Source organism: Eubalaena glacialis, chromosome 4 (genome assembly GCF_028564815.1).
Source record: "Eubalaena glacialis isolate mEubGla1 chromosome 4, mEubGla1.1.hap2.+ XY, whole genome shotgun sequence".
NCBI lineage: Eukaryota > Metazoa > Chordata > Mammalia > Artiodactyla > Balaenidae > Eubalaena > Eubalaena glacialis.
In genome coordinates this window covers 93,382,963-93,410,619 of record NC_083719.1, presented here as the reverse complement: position 1 = coordinate 93,410,619, position 27,657 = coordinate 93,382,963, and the positions used below count along the sequence as shown (strand labels likewise).

General features: G+C 33.2%; 1 protein-coding gene across 6 annotated transcripts in view; it reads right to left on the bottom strand.

Annotated features, from left to right (window-relative positions):
• Positions 1 to 27,657, bottom strand: part of YTHDC2 (YTH N6-methyladenosine RNA binding protein C2) — a 100,151-nt gene that overhangs the window by 25,574 nt on the left and 46,920 nt on the right. For 5 of the 6 annotated variants that reach the window (XM_061189524.1, XM_061189523.1, XM_061189522.1 and 2 more), the window contains 14 exons: positions 22,861 to 23,039; positions 22,511 to 22,607; positions 22,345 to 22,432; positions 22,178 to 22,258; positions 20,391 to 20,473; positions 14,806 to 14,911; positions 13,234 to 13,353; positions 12,653 to 12,925; positions 10,029 to 10,155; positions 8,783 to 8,988; positions 8,233 to 8,428; positions 6,083 to 6,192; positions 4,416 to 4,708; positions 142 to 319 (listed from right to left, as the gene is read on the bottom strand). In XM_061189524.1, the coding sequence (XP_061045507.1) occupies positions 142 to 319; positions 4,416 to 4,708; positions 6,083 to 6,192; positions 8,233 to 8,428; positions 8,783 to 8,988; positions 10,029 to 10,155; positions 12,653 to 12,925; positions 13,234 to 13,353; positions 14,806 to 14,911; positions 20,391 to 20,473; positions 22,178 to 22,258; positions 22,345 to 22,432; positions 22,511 to 22,607; positions 22,861 to 23,039 (2,137 nt within the window). The remainder of the gene's footprint in view (positions 1 to 141; positions 320 to 4,415; positions 4,709 to 6,082; positions 6,193 to 8,232; positions 8,429 to 8,782; positions 8,989 to 10,028; positions 10,156 to 12,652; positions 12,926 to 13,233; positions 13,354 to 14,805; positions 14,912 to 20,390; positions 20,474 to 22,177; positions 22,259 to 22,344; positions 22,433 to 22,510; positions 22,608 to 22,860; positions 23,040 to 27,657) is intronic. The other variant, XM_061189525.1, reaches the window with a different exon arrangement.

The following is a 27,657-nucleotide window of genomic DNA, read 5'->3' as shown; positions in this document are numbered from 1 at the left end:
AAACTAAAAAATTTACTCAGTTTGTCAGCTTTTATTTATATCTAGAACAGAGGCCATGATTAGTAACTTAAAAACAGAATTATTTTATAATTTTGTTTAAATATGTAACATCAGATTTGCTACAAATCCTTGATACTCTACCTTTCCTGAGGATGGAGGAGAAGGACTAGCACAAGGACTTGGATAACTATTGCTGTCTGTAGATTTCACAGAAGACTGATCTGACCTGTCATCAGTGCTTCGTTTAGGATGTAAAATTCCTCTATCTTTGTACTTCTGAGGTGCGTGCAGTGCTGGAGATGGAGATTTCATCAATACTCTTGAGTGAAAATGAGGAAGCAAAGATCAGTTATACATAAGTTCATAATACAAAGCAGAGTCCATTTCAAACTAAAGTTCCAATGACACTTTGATTTATGGAATAGTATTTAAAAAGGCAATTTCATTCTTCAATTACATTTAGATGAAGGAGTTGTACTATTACCATATACTTACAAAAACAACATTTAAAACAGTACAAAAATACATTTAAAACAACCTACAAAAATCTTTAACTTAATATTAAATACCCAAGGATTATTCCCTTACAAAACTCCTAATCTCTTTTAATGTCAGTCTAGGAGAAGTCCTTAACAATTATAATGTCTTATATTGATATTTAATGTCTTTTAACATTATAAAATTAATTAAATATATCTGTGCTAATGGCCTTTACTAGAATATCACCGACTCCACTTCCGTTCCACTTTCATATATTATCGTAAAGCCAAATACAATAGATTTCAAAAGCATACTAAAAATTACAGTATGGTAAAGTGGAAATAAGACTGGACTAGAGTCAGAAGATTTTTAGGACAGTACTAAATTTACAACTAACGAGGCAGGTGATCCTGGGCAAGTCTTAATTTATCTGAGTTTTAATTTCCTTAACTGTTAGATAAAGGGATTAAACTAGATAAATGCTAAGATTCTTCTGCTTTAAAATTCTATCAATAAATGCAGCAAAAATGGCAGTCAGGAATTTTATAATTTTTTAAAAAGTATACATCTTAGTGGAACAACCAGACATTAAAAAAAAAGACATTAAGTACTTCCTAAAGTAGTGCGATATAAAGTTCATAGCACTACCTATAAAATATTCTTGCCAAAACACTGGATCTAATCAAGCCCTGAGAGCTAACCACCAGTTTCCATGAAATACATAGGGTATAGCAATAAAAAGAGACAAATACAGAATGTGGTACATCTAATACCACTGACCTCGTTCCCTAAAAAAAGTCAACAGAGGAACTAACTGCTCTAGATCACAAGAGATTCAAGAAACAAGACACGTTAATACAATGCATGAGTCCTCCCTAGATGTTGTTTCAAATAAATCTATAGGTTGAGAATTGGGGAAATGATTATTTTATTGGGACTGATAATTGGATTTTGATTATGTAGGGAAAATGCCTCTATTTTTAAGAGATGCATATTTAAATACAGTAGGGTAAAATGACATGATGTGTGAGACTGATTTTTGAAATATGTAAACAGAAAAAGGAAGCAAGAAAAAAATAATTGGGGTAGATAAAGCAAATAGGTGAAAATCTTGGTAAACTACTGAATCTGAAATATGGAATTCACCATGACATATCATTTACTTTGCTATGTTTAAAAATATTTATAATAAATAAACAAAACAAAAAAGGCCAAGTCATCAATAGTACATAAAGTTCCACTGAGTCTTGCAATTATAATTATTCTGCCTTCAAAACAAGTTAAAATAGCTTATCCCCACAATTTGCTTCTCTTTCAGTAAGTATCTTAGATCCAATACTATTTCGTTCACAAATGAAATAAAATAGCTAAAGCCTAAAAATATTAACAAAAATATATAATGAATAAACATCTGAATAATTAATAACAACTTGATAAATGTAAAAAACCAACTTTTCAGGGTTTTTTTCCTCTCGTGAATTGACGTTCAATGAATTATCAAGTTACACCTCTAAAATTCCATCATTCTTTCCCTGGTACTTTATTTACCTGAAAATTAGGTAACAGAACTTAACTGAGTATAATACCTTATTAAAATAAAAATGATGTTTTCAATAGAACTAAATGTCTACTTTTGTGGTTTTCAATTTGATCTTTGACTCTGTGCTCTATTCTAAGCTTTTCTCTCATACTTGGCTTTCCCCCCAAGATTTCATGCACGTAGAAACAAAGCATTCGTGTAAACCCTTCCAACCTAAATTTTTATTTAAGAGGAACAAAGAGTTCTGATAACTCATTTATATCTCATTTTTCTTATAGAAAAGATATGTTTATCCTCTGTAAATGAGCAAGTTATTATTTAGAAAATGACAATAAAAAAATTGGTTTAATTTTAAGTTGTGATGAGGGCAACTTCTATTTTTAAATAGCTTCTTAAACTTTTAAAAAATAGTTTCAATAAAATGCTTTTATTAAAAGAAATTATCTAATCTATACCTTGCCATGTTAGCGTGAAAACTCTAACTATAAATCCCTTTTCTCCAAGAAGTAATCCTAGAAAGATTTTGACTTCTCCATTCAAAAATAAATCTTCCTAAGAGTCCTCGTTCTATTCCTCACCAAGCTACATCAATTCCAGGCCTTATCTATTAATGCTACCACAAGTCTAAAAGTAGATGAAATTCTGTATCTCACTGTTCAACAGACAAGAGAATGAAGAATGCAAGGCTACAACTTGTAAGGAAAGGAAAATGGTAGACACTGGTATCACAGGTGGAAAAATGAATTTATAAGATAATCAGTTTCTAAAGCATAACTAATATTACACTTTATAATTCTGATTTTCTTCTTCTGTATTTCCAAATTTTATTAAATGAGTATGTATTACTTTTATAAAGAAAAAAAGCGAAGGTTTTTTTTTCCCTAAAAATGTATGTGTGTAGTATGTGTGTATGTATATCGACACATATGTGTGCAAAAAGTCTCTGTGAATATAACAGGTTTTTTACAGATTAGTCTATAAATAACTCTACCACATAATTTCTATGCAAACGTATTCACACATTCTAAACAATCATTGTTCAAGTAAACATTTAGAACAATCTTTTTAAAAAGTGAGGCGTGTCTAAGTAGAAAATGTGTTTTTTTACTATTTTCCTTTCACTTGGCAGTGTCTACATCAGAGAAAAAGGTTCAGGGACGCATATTATGAGAAGGTTTTCTAAGCAACTGGTTGAATTATTCCTAAAATGTAATATATGAAGAACTTGGAAACCACCATGTATTATTCCTTTTTAACTGAAGTATTAACTGATAACATGCCTTTATGCTTCATTCAAATAAGTAAAATCTGATCAAAAGAAGGCAGGTACTATATACTCCATCTGATCCTTGAAAAACAATAAGCACTACATATCTTTTATGTTTCCATTGTTCCTATTTTCAGGTTTTTAACAATGAAATCATATTCTTACCACAGGGACTATCTACCATACTGCCAAAACTAGCATTCCAAGCAAGAATTTTGTCTCTGTTATCAATTCTAACCCGGTTTAAAAAAAAAAAAATTTAACTGATATAAAGAAATTTAAATTTGATTCTAACAAATATTTTTACAACCAGAAACATTTCTGAATCATGACCAACAATTCATTATAACCACTATTATACCACCAAATACATTTTTGGATAAATAATTTAATATAAGAGCTCTCATTATTATTACTAATCATATAATAAACAAAAAATCACATCTAATTGCCAAATGCTAGGAAGGATAAAAGAATTTAGCTAAAGTAAAAAAATTTTGCCAAGACAGTAAATTTATTTACTTTTTTAATATATGTATGCCTCCCCTCAATAAAATGTAAACTCTCTGAAGAAAGAGATTTTGTCTGTCTTACACATTGCCATATCCCTCACACTAAGAACAACAGGCATTCAATGTGTCCCTGTATGAACGAATGAATAAAGTATTTTTCTGTAGGAATACTAGTCAGTGTTATTAATATCTAGGTAAAGCTTGTGGGGAGGCTGTTCTTCTAAATGGCCACAGCCAACACTTCTCGTTGTGAGGTATCTAGGAAAGATATGGCTTGACATATATCAACTAAAATACATAATAAAAAATGTTGCTATCTTTTTCTCAGACCCTAAATTTGTAAATTCTGGAAATTAAATGTTTTAAGCTTTTCCTGACAAAAAATTTCCCTGTTAAATAACTCAAGACCCCAGGAGTTTGAAATCCTTAATATTATCTAACACTTGAAAGAATTATCTTTTGAAAGTAAGAAACTCTTCCCATTTTATTGTGACTTTTTGTGTATCTTAGATTATAAGAAAGTAATTTTTAAATATTATAAAAGCACGTGATTCTATGATAAATAACTATTTTCCTAGAGAAAATATCTCGTTTTGATAAAATGTTATAAATTTACCTTTCTGCAGTAGTAGACTCAGCAGAAAATTCAGTATCTGCTGAAATTTTCCTACTATTATTTGACCTCCAAGATGATGCCAAAGGAAGTTCTTCTGAAGACATAGGCCTTGGCCTTTGGCCAATCCCAGATGGTTGTTGTAAACCTGCAGACTGTTCTTCAGTGCTTAAAACAGCTATAATTGCTCTTATGGTAGCTTCATCAACTTGAGACCAAGGTTTGGATGGAGCTCTCATTCGGCGTAAAAATAAGCTATGCCACTTCTGTCTAAGCTGTAGCAGTAAAGTGGCTGCCTATAATAAAATGGTTTCTTCAGTTCAAATAGATACAAGCAAAATATCTATCACACTTGCAAGACAACGATTTGTTTATTAGTTAAGGTCTGAAACTGTTTCCAAAGAACACGTTTCACATTTCATATCATTTATTATCAATTTCAGTCTTTTTGTTGCATGAAAGAAATAAAATTTCTTATTTACCATTTTGAGGCACTAGAGACCCAAAATCAAATGAAACAGCCCAATGAGAGAGAAAGTAAACAATGTTTGGTAGAGTGTGATTAATACTGGAAAAGTAACAGCAGGGTAAATAAAGAAAAATACATTTAGTTCCATTCATACTTTATTTTACTGCCAAATGATTATGTCTATAAGGCAGCTGAATTCATAGGTCCAGAGAAAAGCCTAAGCTAGAGATACAGATAAGATGTACCTGGAAGTTATCAATGCATAAATGGTTACTAAATCTACACACAGAGGTAAGGTCCTTAGAGACTGTGCAGAGACAGAAGAACAGAGTGAAGAACAGACTACTAGAGAACATCTAACATTTAAGGCACAAACACATACAGAAGAGTTAGTGAAAGAACCTAAGAAGGAATGCCCTCTCTAGATAGAAGAAGAATCAGGAAAGAGTAATGTCATAGAAACTAGTGTCAAAGAAGTTGGGAAAGGGGTGAGGAAGAAAAATGGGAAAGGGCAGAATCAATAAAAAGAAGGGTATGGACAATAGCTAAATATGAGAGAAAGGTCAAATTTATCAAGGACAGCAGGTTGGCTTTGAGAACCTGGAGGAGACAATATTGACCTTGGCAAGCACAGTTTCAGTGAAGTGAAAGATCGATGGGAATGGAAATGAGACTGCAGTAGGTTGAAGTGATAAATGAATGTATGGCAAAAAAGTAAACCTAGCCAGTATCGACTTTTAACAGTTGCTATTGTCCCAAAAAAGGATATGGAATGATCTTTAAAAGTAAAGATGGAATTAAGGGAAGGCTTTATCAAGAAAAATTTTAATTTGAAAAAAAAATTCATCTTTCCTACTCCAGAGAAATATGAAAAGAGAAAACAGGATGAACTCACATCTTTCCCTTATAAACAGAGTTTATAAAATAAAAGGATTTCTTGTGTACCCAATACTCAATATTTTCTTATATACACAAAAATATTCAAATATTACCACGCTCAAATACTGAGCCACACCTAGATTTTTCAAATCCTCTACAGAAAATAAACCCCAATATGGCAGAGAATGTATGAAAACTGAAAAACAAGCTGTATTCTCTCATACTAAGGGCTCAATTTTAAAGATATAATTTTCATCACACTGTGTATCACTTCATACAATTGAATAAAAGAAATCTATCACATTACTAAAAAGCAACTTACCTCTGGCTCTAGTTTGAAATTGAGCCACTCATCAAGTTTTAAAGCTGCCAAATTAGCAGTAGTTCTGTCTTCCATTTCACTATCACTACTGTCATTAGGAATACCATCTGCTGTTCACACATATTGAAAGGAAAAAAATTTCACTTTTACTATCTTATATCACAGACAAAAAAGTAAGTCAATATAGGTACTCTACATTTACACAAATCCTCCTGGTATACTAACAATTTGTGTGGGGAGTTCTCCAAACACAACAGGTCACAAATTAAAACTCAGTATCTGGCCATTGTTTATTTCTCTACTCAAATTCTAAATATCAGAATTTTTCAAATTTTGTCAAGAACCCTCTTCTTTTTAATATCATTTACAAGCTGATGATTTCCAAATTTGTATTGCTAGTCCAAACTTTTTCCCTGAGCTCCAGATATGGATAATAAATCCACTGACTCCAAAAGAAAAAATCTTCCTTAGGATTCCTTAGCCATCTCAAATTTAACATGTCTAAGAGGACCCCTGACTTCTCCCCTACAAAACCTGCTCCTCCCAGCTTTCTGAATCTCAAATAAGTGGCACCAATTATTCAACAAGCTACCACAGCCAAAAACCCAAGAGTTAATGATTCCTCCCTTTCACTCACCACCCACATTCAATCCAGCCATTACTAGTACAACCAAAATAATTTAAAATCTACTTCTTTTAATATCAGATGCCACCACTGTAGTTCTGAGCCATCATTATCTATCATAAGACCACTGCAAAAGCCTCCTACTTGCCTCTTCTCTTCCGTTCTTGCTCCTTCAAGCAATCCATACTCACAGCCAAAATGATTTTTTTGAACATAAATCACACCATGTTACTCCCTTCTTAAAACCCTTCAATGGTTTCCCTTCCATTTCCCTTACAAGTCCATGCCTTTCTTTCAACCTTAGATCATCCCACTTTCACCTTGATCACTGTGGTGCCAATCATACAACCTTTCTGTCTGTTCCTATATCATTTCCTAGTGCAGAATCTTGGTCCTCGCCATCTTCTTCTACCTAGAGCATATTTCTGCATCTTCACATGGCTGATTTCTTCTCATACGTTAGAGCTCAGCTTAAATCTCATCTCCTCAGAGCAACTTGTCTAAGGTCCCTTTCTAAAGTAGGTCACTCTTAAGGAGACCCTCTTCACTTTCTTCAAAGTACCATGCATGTTATTTACTTTTTTGCTGTATGTCAACACCCACTACCATGTAAACTCCTGAAGACAGAAATACTTTGTATATCTTGTTTTCTGTTATATCCTCAATTCCTAGCACAATAACTGACATGTAATAGTTGCCCAATAAATATCTGCTGAATCACCAAATAGCAAAAAATTGGAAACAATCAAGATGTCCGACTATAAAGAAACATTTCAAATGCATTATGTCACTATAATGTGACAGAATATTTTCCAGCCATTAATATGAAATATTAAAAATGTTTTTTATATTTTGTGAAGTGAAAATAGCAGAATATAAACAGTATGGGTAAAATAACCTAAAATATGTAAACATACAGAAAAAATTGTATAATATTAAAAAGGGTTTGCATAAGGGTAGTGGGATTTTTTTTTTATGGGTATCATTTCCTTTAAACAATTACTTTTTTTTTTCTTTTTAACATCTTTATTGGAGTATAATTGCTTTACATTGTTGTGTTAGTTTCTGCTGTATAACAAAGTGAATCAGCTATATGTATACATATATCCCCATATCCCCTCCATCTTGCGTCTCCATCCCACCCTTCCTATCCACCCCTCTAGGTGGTCACAAAGCAAGGAGCTGATTTCCCTGTGCTACGCGGCTGCTTCCCACTAGCTATCTATTTTATATTTGGTAGTTAAACAATTACCTGTTCTTTATGTTAAACTATCATTTAAATTCAAGTGGAAGAAAAAAACAGACTATCAACAAAATTAATCAAAAATGCACAAATGAATATCAAGTTACCTTAGAAATCAATTTCAAGAACAGTGGTACACTTTAGTAATTTTTAATTAGTCTTAATACATCAAAAGGGAGCTACTACCACATAAATTTTTATAATTTCAAAATTTGTTTGGTTTAATAAGAAGAAAAAATTTTATTTCAAATAGATTTGTATTTCCTTCAATAATATATTTACCTCGAAAAGATGAAGGTTCCTGAAGAGCATTACTTGCCAACCTAGCTGGTCCACAAAATATCAATACAGTGACAGGTGTCACTGCTGAACAACATCTAATATTAGCTATTCTATGAGCTCTGGTCATTTCATCATAAATAAGCCAATCTGTGGGCAGTGCCTGAATTGCTGCAGCTTGACCATTAGCTGGAGGAATCTATTAGGAAAATAAATTTTTAAAATGTTAAGTAAATTTATCACTTAATTTACTGGTAATACTTTTAAAATGTATGAAGTCCCTCAGCAAAATAGATGTTGTATATTAGTACCCAAACAAAAATTAAAGCAAGTCATTGCTCATGTAGTTTGTACAAAAGTCCTCATTACTTAACACATTACCTCTTCCAACTTTAAAACTCAACCAAAATATTGTTCCAATGTTGAATTATACATACATAACTAATTAATTTCTTAAAGCAGGTTGGCATTGGGAGCATTTTTTTATTGACCTTCAAATATCTAAATTAGATTAGTTACACCTCAAGGCCTAAGAGCATTCAGAAAGTTTTACCTTTTTATATTGAGGTTGACTGAGAACTGAAGTGGGATGAAACCGTACTTTTTTCTCCTTTGGCCCTGTCAATACTACATTCTCTCTGTCCACATGGACTAAATGAGGATACATGCCTGCAACCAATGCAGCTTTAACGACAGCCCAGTTCTCAGAATTTGTGTTAACATCTCGAATGTCACCACCACCTCGTGCTCTCACAAAACCTAGAAAGAGGAAAGAAACCACACCAACTTTTTCTATTGCACAAAATATACTTTTAAATTTGGGTTTTTAACAAAAAATTGTATAATCCATACAAGTTTAATGATTCAAATGCCACAATAATTCATAAAATCTCCTCTGAAAAGTTTAAAATATAGAGTCAATGTTCTAAGAAAGTTTAAGTTTGCTTAGGCTAAAGTAAGCAGAAGATTCATTGAGGAGTTAGGGACTTCAGAAACAAATACATATTCTTGCAATAAAGTTCTCATAAGCTGCTATCAGAAACATACTAAAATCATAGCTGAAAACCAAAACTATTCTGCTGAATGGTATTAATAACATCTTGGTTGTGACAGAAACTAATCCTGGAGGGGAAGTCAAGTAAATATAAAGTATTCTTGCTTGAATTTCAAAAGTCCTTCATATTTCCCCATATTTGAGACAACTCTAAATCCTCTGGTTCATTCCTTATATTACTTTGGCACTTCAGCTATTCCATAAATCCAGGCTCAGGTACTTTTCTTCTGTTTCCTCAATGTACTATGCCACTCAAAAAGAAATTCAAAGGAGCAATTCTAAAATGAAATAGCAAAACTGGCATTCTCTTTAAAAAAAAAATCAAGTGCCTTCAAGTGATTACTAGTTGTTTTATGTTCCAAAAATATAAAGGCCAGCTTTCATATCAATCTACTTAAATTTTTGTAATTTCTCTTTCATAGATCTAAATATTTATTAATAGTGATAAAATATAACAAGTACAATCTCTAAATTGATTTTTGCCAACAAATATAAATTGCTCATTGCCAACAGTATCAAAAAGCATTCATATATTTCTCAACTATAGCTTCTACAATATCATTTTTTAATCAACAAACAAAAGTTGAGCTCATGCAGAAGTCTACAAAGCAGTTCATGAACATAAGATATACAACATGATAATGTCATAAAAATAATATAAGATGGCATTAGTTAACACTAGAAATACTATAAGGTATAGGCAACTCTCAGTAGTTTAAATAGGTTCTTTGGAGGAAAACTTTACCTGATGCTCTAAGTTGACCAAGCAACTGAGTTCTCATGCCTATGATTATTTCCATAGTAGCTTGTGAAAGAAAATTCTTTTCACAAAAGGCTCGCTCCCACCCATCACTTCGAGCTTTCTGCCATGCCTATAAAAATATAATTACATAACAAGATACATTTCTTAGGAAGCAAAGTAACTGAAAATCACTACAATAACCACTCAAGGTCAATTCTCCTTTTTCTAATTATTTTATAAAATCTAAGACTATGAAAAACAAACAAAAACAAACTCATAGATACAGAGAACAGATTAATGGTTGCAAGAGGCGGGGGCTTAGAGGAGTGAGGAGGGTGGATGAAATAAGTGAAGGGGATCAAAAGGTACAAACTTTGAGCTATAAAATAAATAAGTCCTGGGGATGTAATATATAGTATGGTGACTATGGTTTAAAACACTGTACTGTATACTGGAAAGTTGTTAAGAGAGTAATTTTTTTTCATTTTTCAACATCAACATTTATTTTTTTAATTAATTTTTATTGGAGTACAGTTGATTTACAATGTTGTGTTAGTTACTGCTGCAGAGCAAAATGAATCACTTATACATATACACATATCCACTTTTTTAGATTCTTTTCCCCTATAGGTCATTACAGAGTACTGAGTAGAGTTCCCTCTGCTATACAGTAGGTTCTTATTAGTTATCTATTTTATATATAGTAGTGTGTATATGTCAATCCCAATCTCCCAATTTATCCCTCCCCTCCCTCTTTCCCCCTTGGTAACCATGAGTTTGTTTTCTACATCTGTGACTCTACTTCTGTTTTGTAAAAAGTTCATTTGAGAGAAATATTTTTTTTTTGGCTCCACCGAGCGGCACGTAGGATCTTAGTTCTCCAATGAGGGATTGCACCTGCACCCCCTGCATTGGAAGCGTGAAGTCTTAACCACTGGATCGCCAGGGAAGTCCCTGAGAGTAATTTGTTTAATAAATATTTTTACTGAGACATAATTGACATATAACATTAGTTTCAGGTGCATAACATAATGATTCAATATTCGTCTGTATTGTGAAATCATCACAACTCTAGTTAACAGACTAGAGAGTAGACTTTAAAAGTTCTCATCACAAGAAAAAATGTTTTAACTATGTGTGGTGATGGATGTTAACTAGACTTATTGTGGTGATCATTTCACAATATATATAAATACTGTCATTAGGTTGTACACCTAAAACTAATAGAATGTTATATGTCAATAACATCTAATTTTTTAGAATTTTAAAATAAAATCTAAGACTTTATGACCAAATAGAATTTATCATTTTTAATTTATACTCAAATGCTATGAAAGCAATTGAGTTTATAAAATCCCAATGAAAACAAAGTATCAGGTAACCTAAATACCTAGCTATGTAAAAATATTTACCTTTACAAATGTGCCTGCTAACTTTCCTCCACTGAAGTATGGGAGATTTTCAATTAAGCCGTCATAATACCATTTATATCTAAGAAACCTGCCACTCCAGGCCTCTAAAAATAATCTTTATATCACCCTCCTAATCTGTCTGAGAATGGAAAGTGGGATTCCTAGAAATCACCTATATGTAGTATAATGGAGCTCTCTTTGAAAATGAGTTCTCTTGCTTTGGAATATAACTGAAAGACAAAAGCAGTAATTTACCTTCTCTGTTTTTGAAGGAGCTGGGGAAAAAACAAAGAATAGGTAGGAATTCTACTCGAAATCTCCCCCCAGTTATAATCACTCAACTGATCTACTATAATATATGGTATCTAATAGACCAAATTAATAGCAATGCATCAACCACTATTCAATAATGCCCACAAAAGACCTTAGAATTTTTTTTTTAACTGTATGTATTGGAAAAATCCTGTATGCCTGGAAAAGAGTACTTTCTGCAAAAACACAATTTTTTAATATATAGATACAGCCTACATTCAAGAGAATTGAAGGATAAATAACATGTCTACCTTTTCAAGAAATAACATATTCTTCCCCCACATAGCTGAATTTCTAAATTATACATCATTTCCTTTACTCAGGCTCACACTATCCTTATCTTTTCTTTCCCATTTATCACTTTCCTCAATTTTTCACTATTATTATCTTAAAATTTGTAAGTGATTTTTGGATTTTGCTTTATAAAATTAAATTCTTAACATAGTGTCTTGAGCACACAAGAAAGGAACGCACTCTAAAAAATCAATAAATGGATATTAAATTCAAGATAGTTTTCTTCTAAGTTTTGTTCTATATACTTTGAATAATATACAGTGTTTCTTAACTAAAATTTTAGAGCATTCCTAAACAAGATATGATTAAAGATAAGGAATTTGGGTTTATAAAAAAGAAATATATATATAAGTATAAATAAAAATAAATATATACATATACATAGTTCTACAAAGAGAAAACTGAGAAAATGAAAGAAAAAAGTAGAGAAAAACATGATAATTTTAACATATTAACAGTTTAGGAAGGTATTTTCTGAGCAATTAATAGAATGTGACTTTATAATGAAACAAAATTAACAGAATCATATCTATTTTGTAATTTGTTACACTTACCCTAGAAATGTGTTTAACCAGCAACACTTCAAAAATAAAATGACAATAATAGTACCTGGAATGCTCTGAGAAGTGCCATGTGGTCACTGAAAGTCCCTGCAGTGAAACGTTTCCTACAAAGCATAGCTGCACGTTTTTGAGAGGCCTGTGTTGGCAGGACAAAAGGATCTCGATAGGCTAGTGTGCAGGCAATTGTAAGGATGGGGTCCAGACACTTTAACACCACAGCACACAGGACCATTTTACCAAGATGTGGTTCTACTGGCAAGTCAGCCAAATGATATCCAAGTTCAGTGAGATCTTCCCATGCATCCATTGCATCTATTGTCTAAATAAAAGGATATAAAATAGAACTTGACATGATAAAAAACTGTTTAATGAAACCACATACTTAAAAATCCATAAGTAAGATACAAGAACATAAATTTTCTTTTGCTACTGTACCTCATAAAAAATATATTTTGCTTCAAATATATTACGTAAAAATGATCTATACCTACTGTGTTACTATAATTACCACGAGAGAATTATTCAAAATACATAATATGAAGATAATTTTTTTAGGTACAAAATTAGTTAAGACATCTTCTCAATTGGTTTAAATTTCAGGTAAAATGAAACTATTAAGACACCAACCTTAAGCATGTGCACAGCATTTCTTACAATTAAAGCTGGTGGAGGTTCAGGAGCTTTCATAAGGAAATCAGCAATAGGACAATTAACTGGGGCTAAGAGCTTGGTATGTAAACAAAGTTCCTGTAAATAAGAACAGCAAATAATTTTGAAATACTGACACTTATAATTGATATTTACTTTTTAAAAAATCCTGGGAACTATAGTTTCCCAACACAGACTAGTAGAGTCTCTGATTAAAATGAACAGCAGAGGGAACAATGTCTTTCTATGAAAGATGGGCTCATACTTTAGTGTGAGAATTTTAATAACCATCCTCCATCAACTGCGGGCAATGTCTCCTCACACAGTTCTTATATATAACAATAACAGTCACTGTCCAAAAATCTTTTTTTTCCCTTTATATTACATTCTAGAATCTTTTATCTATTCAACAAATATTTAAGTGCTTGCTAGGTGCCAGGCACCACGTATCAAGTTGGAGAAAAAGAAGAGGATAGGCAGACACTGCCCCCATGGATTTTCACTGTGTGTGAAAAACAGAATAATTATATAATTAACTACTTAATTACAACTGGGATAAGTGCTATGAAGGATACAGGGAACTAAAGACGTAAACACAAGTTCAAGAAAGAGTAGGAGGAGGCAGCCATGGGAAGTCAAAGACAATTTCTCTGAGGAAATGACACTTAAATTAAGATGTACGGATTAATTAGGAGTTAAACAGAAAAGGAATAAGGGGGCAGTTTCAATGGAGAGGGGATAGCACATATGAAGGCCCTAAGATAGAAGGAAACAAAATGTGCTTCAGAAATTGAAACTACTGGTATGAGCAGAGAGAAGAGGAAAGGCAAGAATTAAAAAATTAAAACTGGAAACACAAGCAGGAGAGATAATTTAGGCTTCTGTTAAGAACTTTGCATTTTATCCTAAGAAGAACAGAAAATGGCACACAGGCATGGAGAAGTGGGAAGTCATCCAGGTACCTGGATGCCCAAAACATGACCCAGTGTCTCTTTAAGGTTTGGAAGCCAGCATCTAGCTCAGCACACCAGAGAATCAAATTAATGCACTTCTGATAGTTTTCCCTAGAAAGTACATAGTGTTTGGCTGTTCCATGAAGTCAGAAAACCAAAAGGAAAACAATTCATACAGGCCAGGAAATCTCAGTGAACTCAATTCCAAAACTACCAAGGTAAGCTCAGCATCTTGAGATTTTGGTATTATCTTTTGTACTTTAAATGATTTGTTTTCTACTTCTCATTGAGAATTTAAAAGGTGAACACTCATGTGGTTGACAGACTCCTAGAATGTTATATTAAAAAAACAATATATCTATAAACCATACTAAAATTCAAATGCACTCAAGTAATTCTTTTAAATTTTGGAGGCTTTTGAGTTAAATTTTCTTATACAGAAAAAAATATTAGTTATATATAACCACCCTCCATAATATATATAATTTTATTTTATAAATTGATTTTTTAAAAGCCCAGTCAGTATAAGTTGAAATGGTCCCTCTCCTCCCTCACCCACAAAGAATAGCCTTTTAGATAGAGTTAAGTAAATTTCCACCTGTAATGGCATTCTCAAAAGTTCTGGAGTCTGAAATTCCAACATATTCTGGAATCGAAGTCTACTGAACAGCCGGAAACAAATTCCAGGTCTGCATCGCCCTGCCCTTAAAATTAAAACACAAAATTTAGGTTCAAACAAGGAATAAAGACTATAATAAGGAAACTGTAAAAGCAATATGATTTAGGAGACAGAACAACGAACCAGTATCAGGACATCTGAGTCTGAATCTCTACTCTGATACTGATCCCCTAACCTTTGAAAAGGTACTTCACATTTGTGGGACTCAATTATTTCATTTATAAAGTGAGATTCATGAATGACAAGTAATACTACCTGACAAGTAATACTTCTAAGACAATGGTAAAAATTTACATACTATATATATATATATATATATATACATATATATATATATATATATATATATATACACACACACACAAAAATAAAATTGAGTAAAAAATAAGGCATGAATAAATATATGGTAATTTAAATTTAATCAATTTTACAGAGCTGATACTAAGCACTGTGTTTAGGCCCACTAAACACAGAGTTGTGGAAGTTATGCATTACACAACTCTAAGGGAGTGTCATTTACCCTACGGTCATAGAGACTTGCATAATTTTCTGGAAAGCACTAGAAATACATCTTGAGGAAAAGCACTTTTAATTTCATCCAAAGTCCCTGTATCAGCTAATAGCAAGGCTGAATATGCCAAGTGACAGAGACACAGAAATATCCCTACGTATCCTCACAAAGCTCATAATCCAAAGAGACAAACCTAACTATAACACAGTGTGATACAAGTTAGAAAATCTGACATTGTTGGACCATTCCTTCCTTCAACAAATATTTCCCTCACTACATACCCATTAGCTTTCCCACCTATCCAGCCTCCTCTGAAAGATTTCTACCCTTCCCAGTCCTTAAATGTTGATGTTCCTCTGAGGTCAGACCTTAGCCCTCTGCTCTCCTTATTCTGCTCTCTCTCAAGTGATATTAATAATCCTCCTAACTTCAAATTCCATCCATCTAGGTCTTCTTATCCTAATTCTAGACCTGTATTTCAGAAGGCTCTTAGCTCCACTTGGATTTTCCACAGTCAGCTCAAACAACACAACCAAAAATTAATTCTCCCCACATAACCACGCTTCACATTTTCCCCAATAATAGCACCACCATCCACAAAATTTTCGTAGAAACCTGTAAGACATCCTTCATTCCACTCTATTCCTTACCCCCCACCCCCTGGACATACAATCACCAATATTACTCTCCTGAATATCTCTTGAATTAGTTACTTACAGGCACACCTCAGAGATATTTCAGGTTCAGTTCCAGACCATGGCAATAAAGCAAACATTGCAATAAAGTGAATCACAAGAATGTTTTGGTTTCCTAGTACACAGAAAAGTTATGTTTACACTATACTGTAGTACATTAAGCGTGCAATAGAATTATGTCTAAATAAACAATGTGCATACCTTAATTTAAAAAATACTTTATTATTAAAAAACGCTAGCCATCATTTGAGACTTCAAAGTCACAGCCTCTTTGCTGGGGGAGAGTCATGCCTCAGTGTTGATGGCTGCTGACTGACCAGCTGAAGGCTGCAGGCTGTGGCAATTTGTTAAAATAAGACAATAATGAAGTTTACCACATCAACGGCCTCTTCCTTTCATAAACTATTTCCCTGAAGCATGCCATGCTGTTGGATGGATAGCATTTTACCCACAGAACTTCTTTCAAAATCAGAGTCAATTCTCTCAAACCCTGCTGCTGCTTTATCAACTAAGTTTATGTAATATAATCCTTTGTTGTCATTTCAACAATCTTTACAGCATCTTGACCAGGAGTAGATTCTATCTGAAGAAACCACTTTCTTTGCTCATCCATAAAAAGCAACTCCTCATCTGTTAAAGTTTCATCATGTGATTGCAGCAATTTAGTCACATCTTCAGGCTCTGCTTCTAATTCTAGTTCTCCTGCTATTTCCACCACATCTGCAGTTACTTCCTCCCTCAAAGTTATCCATGAGGGTTGGAGTCAACTTCTTCCAAACTCCTGTTAATGTTGATATTTTGACGTCTCCCCATGAATCACAAATGTTCCTAATGGCATCTAGAGTGGTGAATCCTTTCTAGAAGGTTTTCAATTTACTTTGCCCAGATCCATCAGAGGAATCACTATTTATGGCAATTATAACCTTACAAAATGTATTTCTTAACGAATAAGACTTGAAAGCTGAAGTTACTCTTTGATCTATGGGCTGAAGAATGAATGTTGTGTTAGCAGGCAAGAAAACAATATTAATCTCGTTGCGCATCTCCATGAGAGTTCTTGGGTGACCAGGTGCATTGTCAATGAGCAGTAGTATTTTGAAAGGAGTCACTTTTTCTGAGCAGCAGGCCTCAACAGTGGGCTTAAAATAGTCAGTAAACCATGTTGTAAACAAATGTGCTGTCATCCAGGCTTTGTTGTTCCATTTATAAAGCATAGGCAGAGTAAATTTAACATAATTCTTAAGGACCTTAGGACTTTTAAAATGGTCAGTGAGCATTGGCTTCAACTTCAAGTCACCACTTGCATTAGCCCCTAACAAGAGAGTCAGCCTGCCCTAGGTGGCATTTTCTTCCAAGAAATGGCTGTTTTCCAAGGAAAATCTGTTTAGTGTAGCCACCCTCATTACCTTAGCTAAATCTTCAGGATAACTTGCTGCAGCTTCTACATCAGCACTTGCTACTTCACCTCCACTTTTATGTTATGGAGTTGGCTTCTGTCCTTAAACCCCATGGAACAACTTCTGCTAGCTTCAAACTTTTCTTCTGCAGCTTCCTCACCTCTCTTAGCCTTCACAGAATTGAAGAGAGTTAGAACCTTGCTCTGGATTAGGCTTTGGCTTGAGGGAATGTTGTGATCTTCTTTCCAGACCACTGAAACTTTCTCCACATCAGCAATAAGGCTGTTTCGATTTCTTATCATTCATGTGTTCAATGGAGTAGCACTTTTTATTTCATTCAAGAACTTTTCCTCCACATTCACAACGTGGCTAACTGGTGCTAAGAGGACTAGCTTTCAGCCTGTCTTACCTTTTGACATCCCCTCCTCACTAAGCTTATTCACTTCTAGCTTTTGATTTAAAGTGAGAGAAGTGCGACTCTTCCTTTTACTTGAACACTTAGGTGCCGTTGTAGGGTTGTTAATTGGCCTAATTTCAGTACTGTGTCTCAGGGAATAGGGAAGCCCAAGAAGAAGGAGAGAGATGGGGAATGGCTGATTGGTGGAGCAGTCAGAACACACACAATATTTATGGATTAAGTTTGTCTTCTTATACGAGCACAGTTCGTGGTACCCCAAAACAATTACAATAATAACATCAAAGACCACTGATCAGAGATCACCATAACAAATATAATAATAATGAAAAAGTTTGAAATATTTCAAGAATTACCAAAATGTGACACAGAGACAAGAAATGAGCCATGCTGTTGGAAAAATAGTGCTGATAGACTTGTTGAACACGGGGTGCACAAGATTGCCATAAACCTTCAATTTGTAAAAAATTCAGTACCTGAGAAGTGCAGTAAGGGGAGGTATGCCTATATTTCTCTTTATTTCAACCACCACTATAATAATTCAGGCTACTCTCATCTCTCCCTTATTGTAATTGACAGGATTAATGAAAAGAGTCTCCTACTGGGGTCCTCCTACCATCATTTTTGTCTCTACCTATTCATTCCTCAAAAAGGCGAAAGAATACTATAACCATGTTATTAAGAAGAAAAAGAAGAGAGAGAAAATACAAAATGGTCCTAAAGGACCAGTCTGCAACTTACCTCTTTCCACTCATTTTTCATTATTCTCCTCTAAACTAAACTCCATCCAAACAACTTTCTTTGTCACTCTTGCCTTTAGGCCTCTGTGAATGTTTTCCCTCTGCCAGAAATGCCTTCCCAAATTACCTATTTAATCATATTTGTCTCAGATTCTATCTTAACTCCTCTAGAAGCATTATCCAGTTACAGTGCAGATCACATAGTATTAAAATTGCTTAATTTATTGGATTCCAAGATGGACTGCAACATTTCCCCATCTCAAACTTCACCCATCAGACCATAGTTTATTCATCATTGCATCCCTAACACTTGCACAGTGAAGGCTGCCAAAAAACATCTGTTGAAAAAGATGACAAAGAAAATTTCTATAATTTCTGATTTTTATCCCTGATAATATACTATTAACATGGTGTAAGTCCAGCTCAATGTGCCAAGCCACACTTGTCATAAGAAGACAACTGACACAATAACAACAACCAATAACAACAACAAAGAGCATTGTATGAAGTTATAAAGTACAGAAATCAATGTATCCACCGTCTTCAGTAGGCAGCACTCTTAAAGTCAGTATCTGATGTTTTCTTGTTAGTTAAAATGCAAGAAAAATCAGTCAAATAATTACTGAAAAATACGACCCTTTTTAATCTTGCCTTTTTAAAAATGAAAAAGTAATGCAAGTATGTGCTAAAGTAAATAACCAAAATACAAAAAATACAAAAAATTGTCTCCTTCCTCCAAGAGCCCCACAAATCCTCCTTCTCAGAGTCAACAATCATTGTTTTGTAATGTTTATCTCAGCCTTGACAACATATGTGTGTCTAAATATACATGCAAACATACATATGCATAGATATTTTTTAGAACAAGAAAATACTAGATACATGTTTTATACCTTACTTTTTTCAATTAATATGAGTTTCTGAAAACTCATTCCATATAAAACACATACATCTATATATTTCCTTTTAACAGTTACTTAGTATGACATTGTGTGGCAATAATATAATTTGCTTAATCACTTCACTACTTATGGATACTACAGTGTTCCTAGACTTTTCACTACTACAAATACTTTTCACTACTACTACTACTGCAAAAAACATTCGTAAACATACATCTTGGCACACATGTGCAAGTATACTCAGGATAAATTATGAGAAGTGGAATCCACTGCTAAAGGGGAGATCTGGATAAACAGTTTCAAATCATCCTCTGAAGAAGTCACATCAATATACACTCCCATCAGCAAACTGTGAAAGCCTATTGGCCCATGCTTTTGTCAACTCTTGTTATGTGTGTTGTTAAAAATTTTCATTGATGCCATTCTGATAAGTAAAAAATAGTACCTCATTAATTTGCATTTCTTTAGGTATATATGAGATATATGTGGTATATGTGAGGTTAATGTAGTGGTCTTTATTTAATTGATTTTCATGGAGCTTTTTTTGTATTGTACAGAAATTAGTCCTACATCTTACACTGCTTTTATTTTTGTTCTTTAAGTTTCTTATGTCTTCTAAGCGTAGATCATACTAGACAAAAATTTTTATTTTTAACATAACCTAAATTTGACTTTTAAAATAAGTATTAAAATGGTCTGCTTTGCAAAAATAATATAAAAATTAAGACTAACATGAAAGTTTTAACATTTTATAGAAAGTAGAATATACATTAAATATGTAATACATATGAAAATGTTTCCATTTTATAGGCAATTGAATCAATGTCCATTAAATATACATTACCTGCCTTTTCGCTGTATGGCACTAGCTTTGGAAATCCACACCATTTTTAACATTGTAACAAAATTCAGTGCATCAAAGGATTTCTGTAATATTAAAATCACCTTCATGTTAATACATAAAAGGTACTTAAGAAGAAATAGCAGAAAACATTATGAATATATTTTAGCACATCAAGTTTAATTCAAAGTCCCTTTTGATTAATTAGAACAGGGTACTGATTTAAAAAAAAAAAAATCCAGATTTCTGGTCACAAACATTCTAAGGAAAAAGAATGAAAACTAAACTTAGAAGAGCTGTAAAACTTCCTCATTCTGTGCCTTGCTAAGCTATCTGTTTTTCTCTGCTACACTTGGATAATGGCAGTCAGTTCTCATAAGGCATCAAGATTGGAGAGAACTGATCTATTCCTTGAGGTCATTTTCTATCAGATTTACATCATTGTGGGTAATAGGAGTGACCAGGGAAAGACGTTTTCTGAAATACTTTCCAGGAAGCTGATTGGAAGAATAACAATAATCACTAAAGTAATCCTATTCCCAACTGAATAATTTTTAACCCCTTCCATTTTACCTCCTGCTGAACTACTAATGCAGTTAGCCTAAGCAGAATGTTACAAAAGAGAAAGTAAAAAAGAACCATTACTATCCCCATACTTTCACTTCTAAAGTGGAAACTTACGTAGAGAAATATTTTAAACGAATTCATTGCTAGAATATATACATCAATCATTCAGTGACTTTACACTTTCCTTTTCATAAAATAACTACATAGAGCAAATACAAATGTGTTCTCATAATTGTTTAATTATGGGATTTTTAGAAAAGATGCTGCTTATTTTGTTTTTAATAAAATGTTACATTTAACAATTTTGTATATAAAATAACTTTTGGCACTACCATCACAGTTTACTTGATAAATAACACCTAAAGGTAATTAATTTTTTCACATTAAAAATTATCATTTATATCCACTAGAACAGACATAATTTGCTTTCCCAACATGGATAGCATTGCTCTCCTTGAAAAATCAACTACCTCTATCACTTTCAATTATTTCAGTGAAAGGATCGACCAAAATTAAGGGTGCTGAGAATTGCTGGGCATTCCAACACTAAAAGGAAATAAATGCTGCCTTTTATTTATATCAGGAGTTGGCAGTAAATATTTTAGCCTTTGCAGAGGGGGTCTGTTGCAACTACTCAAATCTGCCACTGGAGTATGAAATCAGCCACAGACAATGGGTAAAAAGTAGACATGGCAGTATTCCAACAAAATTTATTTTTACGAAAGCAGGTGATGGACCCAATTTTACTGCTAGCCATCATTTGCTGAAGCCTGGTTTTATGTTTGTTTTATTTCTATCAGCACGGTTCTCTTTAACTAAGTATCTTTTGAATACCTACTATATGTGGAGCACTGGAGATATAACAATGAACAAGAGGGACACGGTCCATGCCCATGAGTAGAAAGAAAACATAAAAATTTGTAATCAAATTCCCACATTGACAAAATTTTCACTGTAACTAGCCAAATCCTTTATTTTATTCCTAATATTTAGTGAGCAGAGGCTAAATTTTTTGTATAATTTGCTAAAATAACAAGACAGATCCTACAAACTGAATTGTTTAAGGTAGAATATTTACTTTAGTGAAACCAACATTTACTATGTTAAATTCATCCTAGAACCAGAAATTTTCCCATTAAAATGAATTCTGCTTATAAAAGCATTTATTGTTATGGAACTTAACCTTCGTCATTTAGGTAAAAATACAACTTATCCATACATACCTCTTTCACTTTACCAGAATCAATAACAAAGACAACGTCATTGACTGTGATGCTGGTTTCAGCAATATTGGTGGAAAGGATCTGCAATAGGATATTATGTTATCGTTAATATGAAAGCAAAACCAATGACTAATAAAATGGAAAAAAGAAGATTTTATGAAGCTTACTATTTTTCGAACACCTGCAGGTGGGTTTTTTAATACCTTCTTTTGATCGGACGTTTGCATATTTGAATGAAGCATAAAGACTTGGTATCTGTTGACAATTAAGAGAAAATATATTGTGGTACCTAACTGTTATTTAATGCAATAAATATAAAGCTTTAGCTTTTACCTATGATTATTGTCAGCGAACCGCCTGTCATCAAACAGGATGCGATCCCTCAGACCAACAATTTCATCATATCCAGGCAGGAAAATCAATATTGCACCTTGAAGAAGAATGACTTTTTTTAAACATTAAATCTCTTTGTAAAACCAGAATCAATCAAAACAACTAACTATAATGAACTACATCATGTGTTTTCAAGTACTGATAAACTCTAATACTTATAAGATGACACAAGAGATTATTTGTGCATTATTATCAATAAAATTGTATAAAAATTTATACACACACAAAATACTAAATTTAAGTCAAAGAATATATTTTTGCTTCATTTCTTTTAGACAATACTTATTTACCAGGATCACAACTATGGCAGATATTGTATAGAAGATGCATGATCAAATCCAAGTCTACTTTTTCATCATCAAAACTATGATGATAAGCTTTCAGGAGCTCTCTGTCTTCTGCACTGAGATCACTCCCATTTGTTTGAACCAAAGAACTTTCATCTAAATTTCCAAATTCCAACGAAGCACTAGAAAAGAAAAAAACAGACCAAGTCAAATTTCATTAAAAAGAGTAACCCTTAAAGGCCAATGATTCCCATTAATGATTCCCATTATGTCCATGTTCAAATTTTCAATATACTCTAAAGAGGGTAAGTGACAATTAATACTCTAACTATAACGTAATTCATATTTTGGTTTCAAGTATATTATTCAAAGTAAAATTTGGCAATAAGTGTTTTTAAAAAAACTCTATCTGAAGACATTTCTCCAAAGGAAATATACAAATAGCCAATAAGCACATGAAAATACGTTCAACATCATTAGTCATGAGAGAAAGGAAATTCAAACCACAATGAGATACCACTTCACACCCACTAGGATGACTATAATAAAAAAGACAGATAATAATAAGTGTGAGAGAGGATGTGAAGAAATTGGAACCCTAATACACTGCTAGTGGGAACGTAAAATGGTGCAACCACTTTGGAAAACAATGTGGCAGTTCCTCGAAACTGTTAAACATAGTGTTACCATATGGCCCAGCAGTTAGACTCCTAGGTATACAGACAAGAAGAAATGAAAATATATGTCCACATAAAAATCTGTATACAAATGTTTATACCAGTACTATTCATAACATCCCAAAAGTGTAAACAACCTAAATGTTCATCAATTGATGAATGGATAGACAAACTGTGGTCTATCCATAGAATGGAATATTACTCAGTCATTAAAAAGATGCTACAACATGTACAAACCTTGAAAACATTATGCTAAGTGAAAGAACCAATCACAGAAGATCACATATTATATGATTCCATTTATATGAAATGTCCAGAACAGATAAATCTATAGCAATGGGAAGTAGATGAGTGGTTGCTTAGGGCTGCTAAAGTTGGGGGAAATTAGAAGTGACCTCTAATGAGCACAGATTTCTTTTTGGGGTGATGAAAATGTTCTCAAAATTGGCTGTGGTGATGACTGCATAACTCTTTGAACATACATACTAAAAAACACTGGATTATACACTTAAGTAGGTGAATTATATGGTATGTGAATTTTATCTCAATAAAACTTAAAAAAACACAAACTTTTGGTCATCATTTACATTTACTTAATAGGGTGTTTCTAATTGTTCATTATTATGAACAATATTCTGGAGAATAGTTCATATACTAAAAAAAAACACTCTACAGGTATCAGCTTAAAATGACTACTAATTCAGTTATCCTATACTAAAACAGGTTGATTATGCTATTTCCCGAAAGCCAAAATCAGTAGAAATTACTGAAATAACTCCCTTGCTTCTTCATCCTGTATGTGAAAATATAAAACTGCCATCACTAGTAATTATCAATATGATTTCTAGAAAGTTCAGTTCAGCCCAATCTTTCTTAAACAGCTTAGCAGAAAAATAACATAAGACTGCTTTCAGGGACTTCCCTGGTGGCGCAGTGGTTAAGAATCCGCCTGCCAATGCAGGGGACACGGGTTCAAGCCCTGATCCGGGAAGATCCCACATGCCACAGAGCAACTAAGCCCGTGCACCACAACTACTGAGCCTGCACTCTAGAGTCCGTGAGCCACAACTACTGAGCACACGAGCCACAACTACTGAAGCCCACACGCCTATAGCCCATGCTCCGCAACAAAGATAAGCCACGGCGATGAGAAGCCCGTGCACTGCAACAAAGAGTAGCCCCTGCTCACCGCAACTAGAGAAAGCCCATGTGCAGCAACAAAGACCCAACGCAGCCAAAAATAAAAAATAAATAATTTTTTTTAAAAAAAGACTGTTTCAATAGGAAAAATATGAAACTTCTGCAACGTTATAATTGTAGTATTTAAAATTTTTAAATCCAATTTAAAACATTCCAAGTTTTTTGTTTTCTTATTTTTACCAGGTAAATTAAGGAGGTATTATGTTCTTTGTTTAATGCTGTAAACTTTAGATATCAAGTATCAATAATCCAGCAAACATAATAAATTTAACTTAAATATTTGAAATTTATAGTTGATAACATCATGATCTGTGGAATAAAAAGAAAGCTGACTTAGCCAGGATAATTAAAATATTATCCAGATAACTGTTTTACATGGTAATCTGTAGTACCTATTCAGCTACACCTAACACCGTAACAATATCTGGAACATTCGAAGTGTTAGCATTAAAAGGATTGCAAGTTCTGGTGCTATTAATGAAATGATAATAAAACCCACCACACCAGAATTAGCATTTGGATCTGCCAAGACTTTGAGACTCTACATTATCATTTAATGAAATTAAAATGATAAAACTAATTTCATATTTCAAATGTTTACTTCATCTAACATCCGAGACTTCATCTATAGATTTAAATACAAAAACCCAAGTCAAATAAAACATTTTATATGTTCTTGAATAATAGATGTTTTAATATATTTTAACTTCATACTCTATTATTTTTTTGAGTCTTATAGGTTGAAAATAGATAAAAGCTATCAATGTACTATAAAATACATTTTCTTTAAATTTCTTCTAAATATCTTTTTTCTTTAAATGTCTAATCTAAAATCTATATAAATATCAAAATTTATCTAAAATAATTATCTAAAAGAAGAATTATAATAGTTTCATAGGATTTTGAAAGTATTGCCCTTTTTTTTTTTAAATCAAAGTAATACATGTACATAGTGTTAATAAACAAGGGTTTTATAGAAGTTATAACAAAAACCCCTCTCCACTCCTAGTCACACTGCCTAGGACCTTTTTCAATTCTTTTAGCCATTTCTTTTGGTATTTACTGCCGTATTTCTAAGCAACATGCATCTTCTGCTATTTATTGATTTAACAATTTAGTAATTATCTGTGAATCTCCAATTAATGAAAAATGAGGTCACCACCCCCATCCCCATATAGTTTCCACACACACAAACCCATACAATTTTGTTTTCTGTGTACTTAGCACTAATTCTTCCCAAAGTGTCCAACAAATTCATAAAATCTTTTTAATATGATCAAAACCATCAGGTAATCCTTTTTACCCCAGAGGGACCTTCCTCCTGGAGCTCTCTGTCTTCTGTTTCTATGATACTAGGCCTACTGGGCAGCTGTCATAGTAACAGCCCTGTGCACCAACATACTAAGCATTTCTTTCACCTATCTCCTGTGCTGGATCTACTGTGTTCTTCTCTGTTTTACTTCACTTCCTCATTTTTGTAGAACACATTCTCTAACAGCTTCCTCGTAAAAAAATACATAGGAAATAAATTTTCCTATCCTTTTTCTACTCTTTTCTATTGTTTTGTCTTTTTTCCTACTTTGTCAGCAATTTTTTTCAACTTTATCTTGCAACCCTTCTGAATTACTTTTCTGCTATCATATTTTAATTTTCAAGGGCTCTTTCTTTTTTATTCATTCTTTCAAAAATAATCACTGAACATCTATATCCAGACACTGTCCCTGAGCAAAGGAAACAAGGAGCTTACTAAGTTCCACTGGAGAGAAGAGACAGACAATAAACCAATAAATACAGTAAATAAGTAAATTATATAGTTTATTAGAGGATGGTAGGTCCTATGGACAAAAGAAAAAGTAGAACAGGTTAAAGAGGATCAACTGTGGGGGGAGGCAGATTGCAATAGATAGGTAAATTTGGGTAGCCTTCATGAAGATGAAATTTGAACAAAGATTTGTGTTCTGTTCCTTTTTTTTTTTTTAAGCATACTGTTTTCTGGTTCATGAATGTTATTTTCGATAACTATTTTTGAAGTTTCCTTCTGGTCACTGATGCTCAGTTTTATTCAACTTCTTGGGGTTTTTTTGTTGTTACTGTTTATTTGATGTTTGAGTGCTTTTTCCACTCAAATGCCTGGTGATCAATCCTTGGCAGTTTGTTTATTTTTAAAGAGCAAAGCACAAAAACCTCCATGTGTACAAGTGGGGAAAATTGAGTTATCTGGTTTAAAGATGGTCATTTCATTGAAGGAATACCAAACCTCTTAAAGTTCTAAATCTTTTCTCTAGGCTTGGTCTGTTTTTCCAGGAAGGAATTCTCAAGTTTTCTGCCAAAGAACATAAGCTTCAAACAGGAAAAGGCGATAGGGACAGCAGGGGAAGGGATTGGATGGTATCTCAACTTTTAGTCTTTAAGTAGACTTTCACTTAAACCCCTTTTGTTTGATACCTTACTCCCACTCTCCCACTGTACCTGGTCACCCCAAGTCCAAACTCTAAATGGTTTAATTTTTCAATAAACTTCCCACATCCTGCTACGGTGGGAAAGAGATATCACCTGAGGGCAGGGGAGAAGGGAATCTGAAATTCCAAATATTCCTCATAGAGAATTTCAACTAACTCTGTTATTTTTTAGCCCTTTCTTTCATTGTTTCATTCAGAAGTAGTTGAATGAGCCTCTAAGAAGTTCAAAGCTAAAATGAGGTTGTTTCTCATGGGCACTTCCCTCTTTAGGCACTCAGGCTTCAGCTTTCTCAGCTTTGCTAAGTCAAACATCAGTAATCCATTAGCCATATATCATCCAAAAAGTTACTAACATCTTTCATCAGTTGCCATATCCTCTTCCATTCTCTTTGATTTTGTTAGTTTACACATTTTATATTCCTTCCTTACCATTTTAGTGAGGTTCTGGGGAAGTGCAGAGAGAC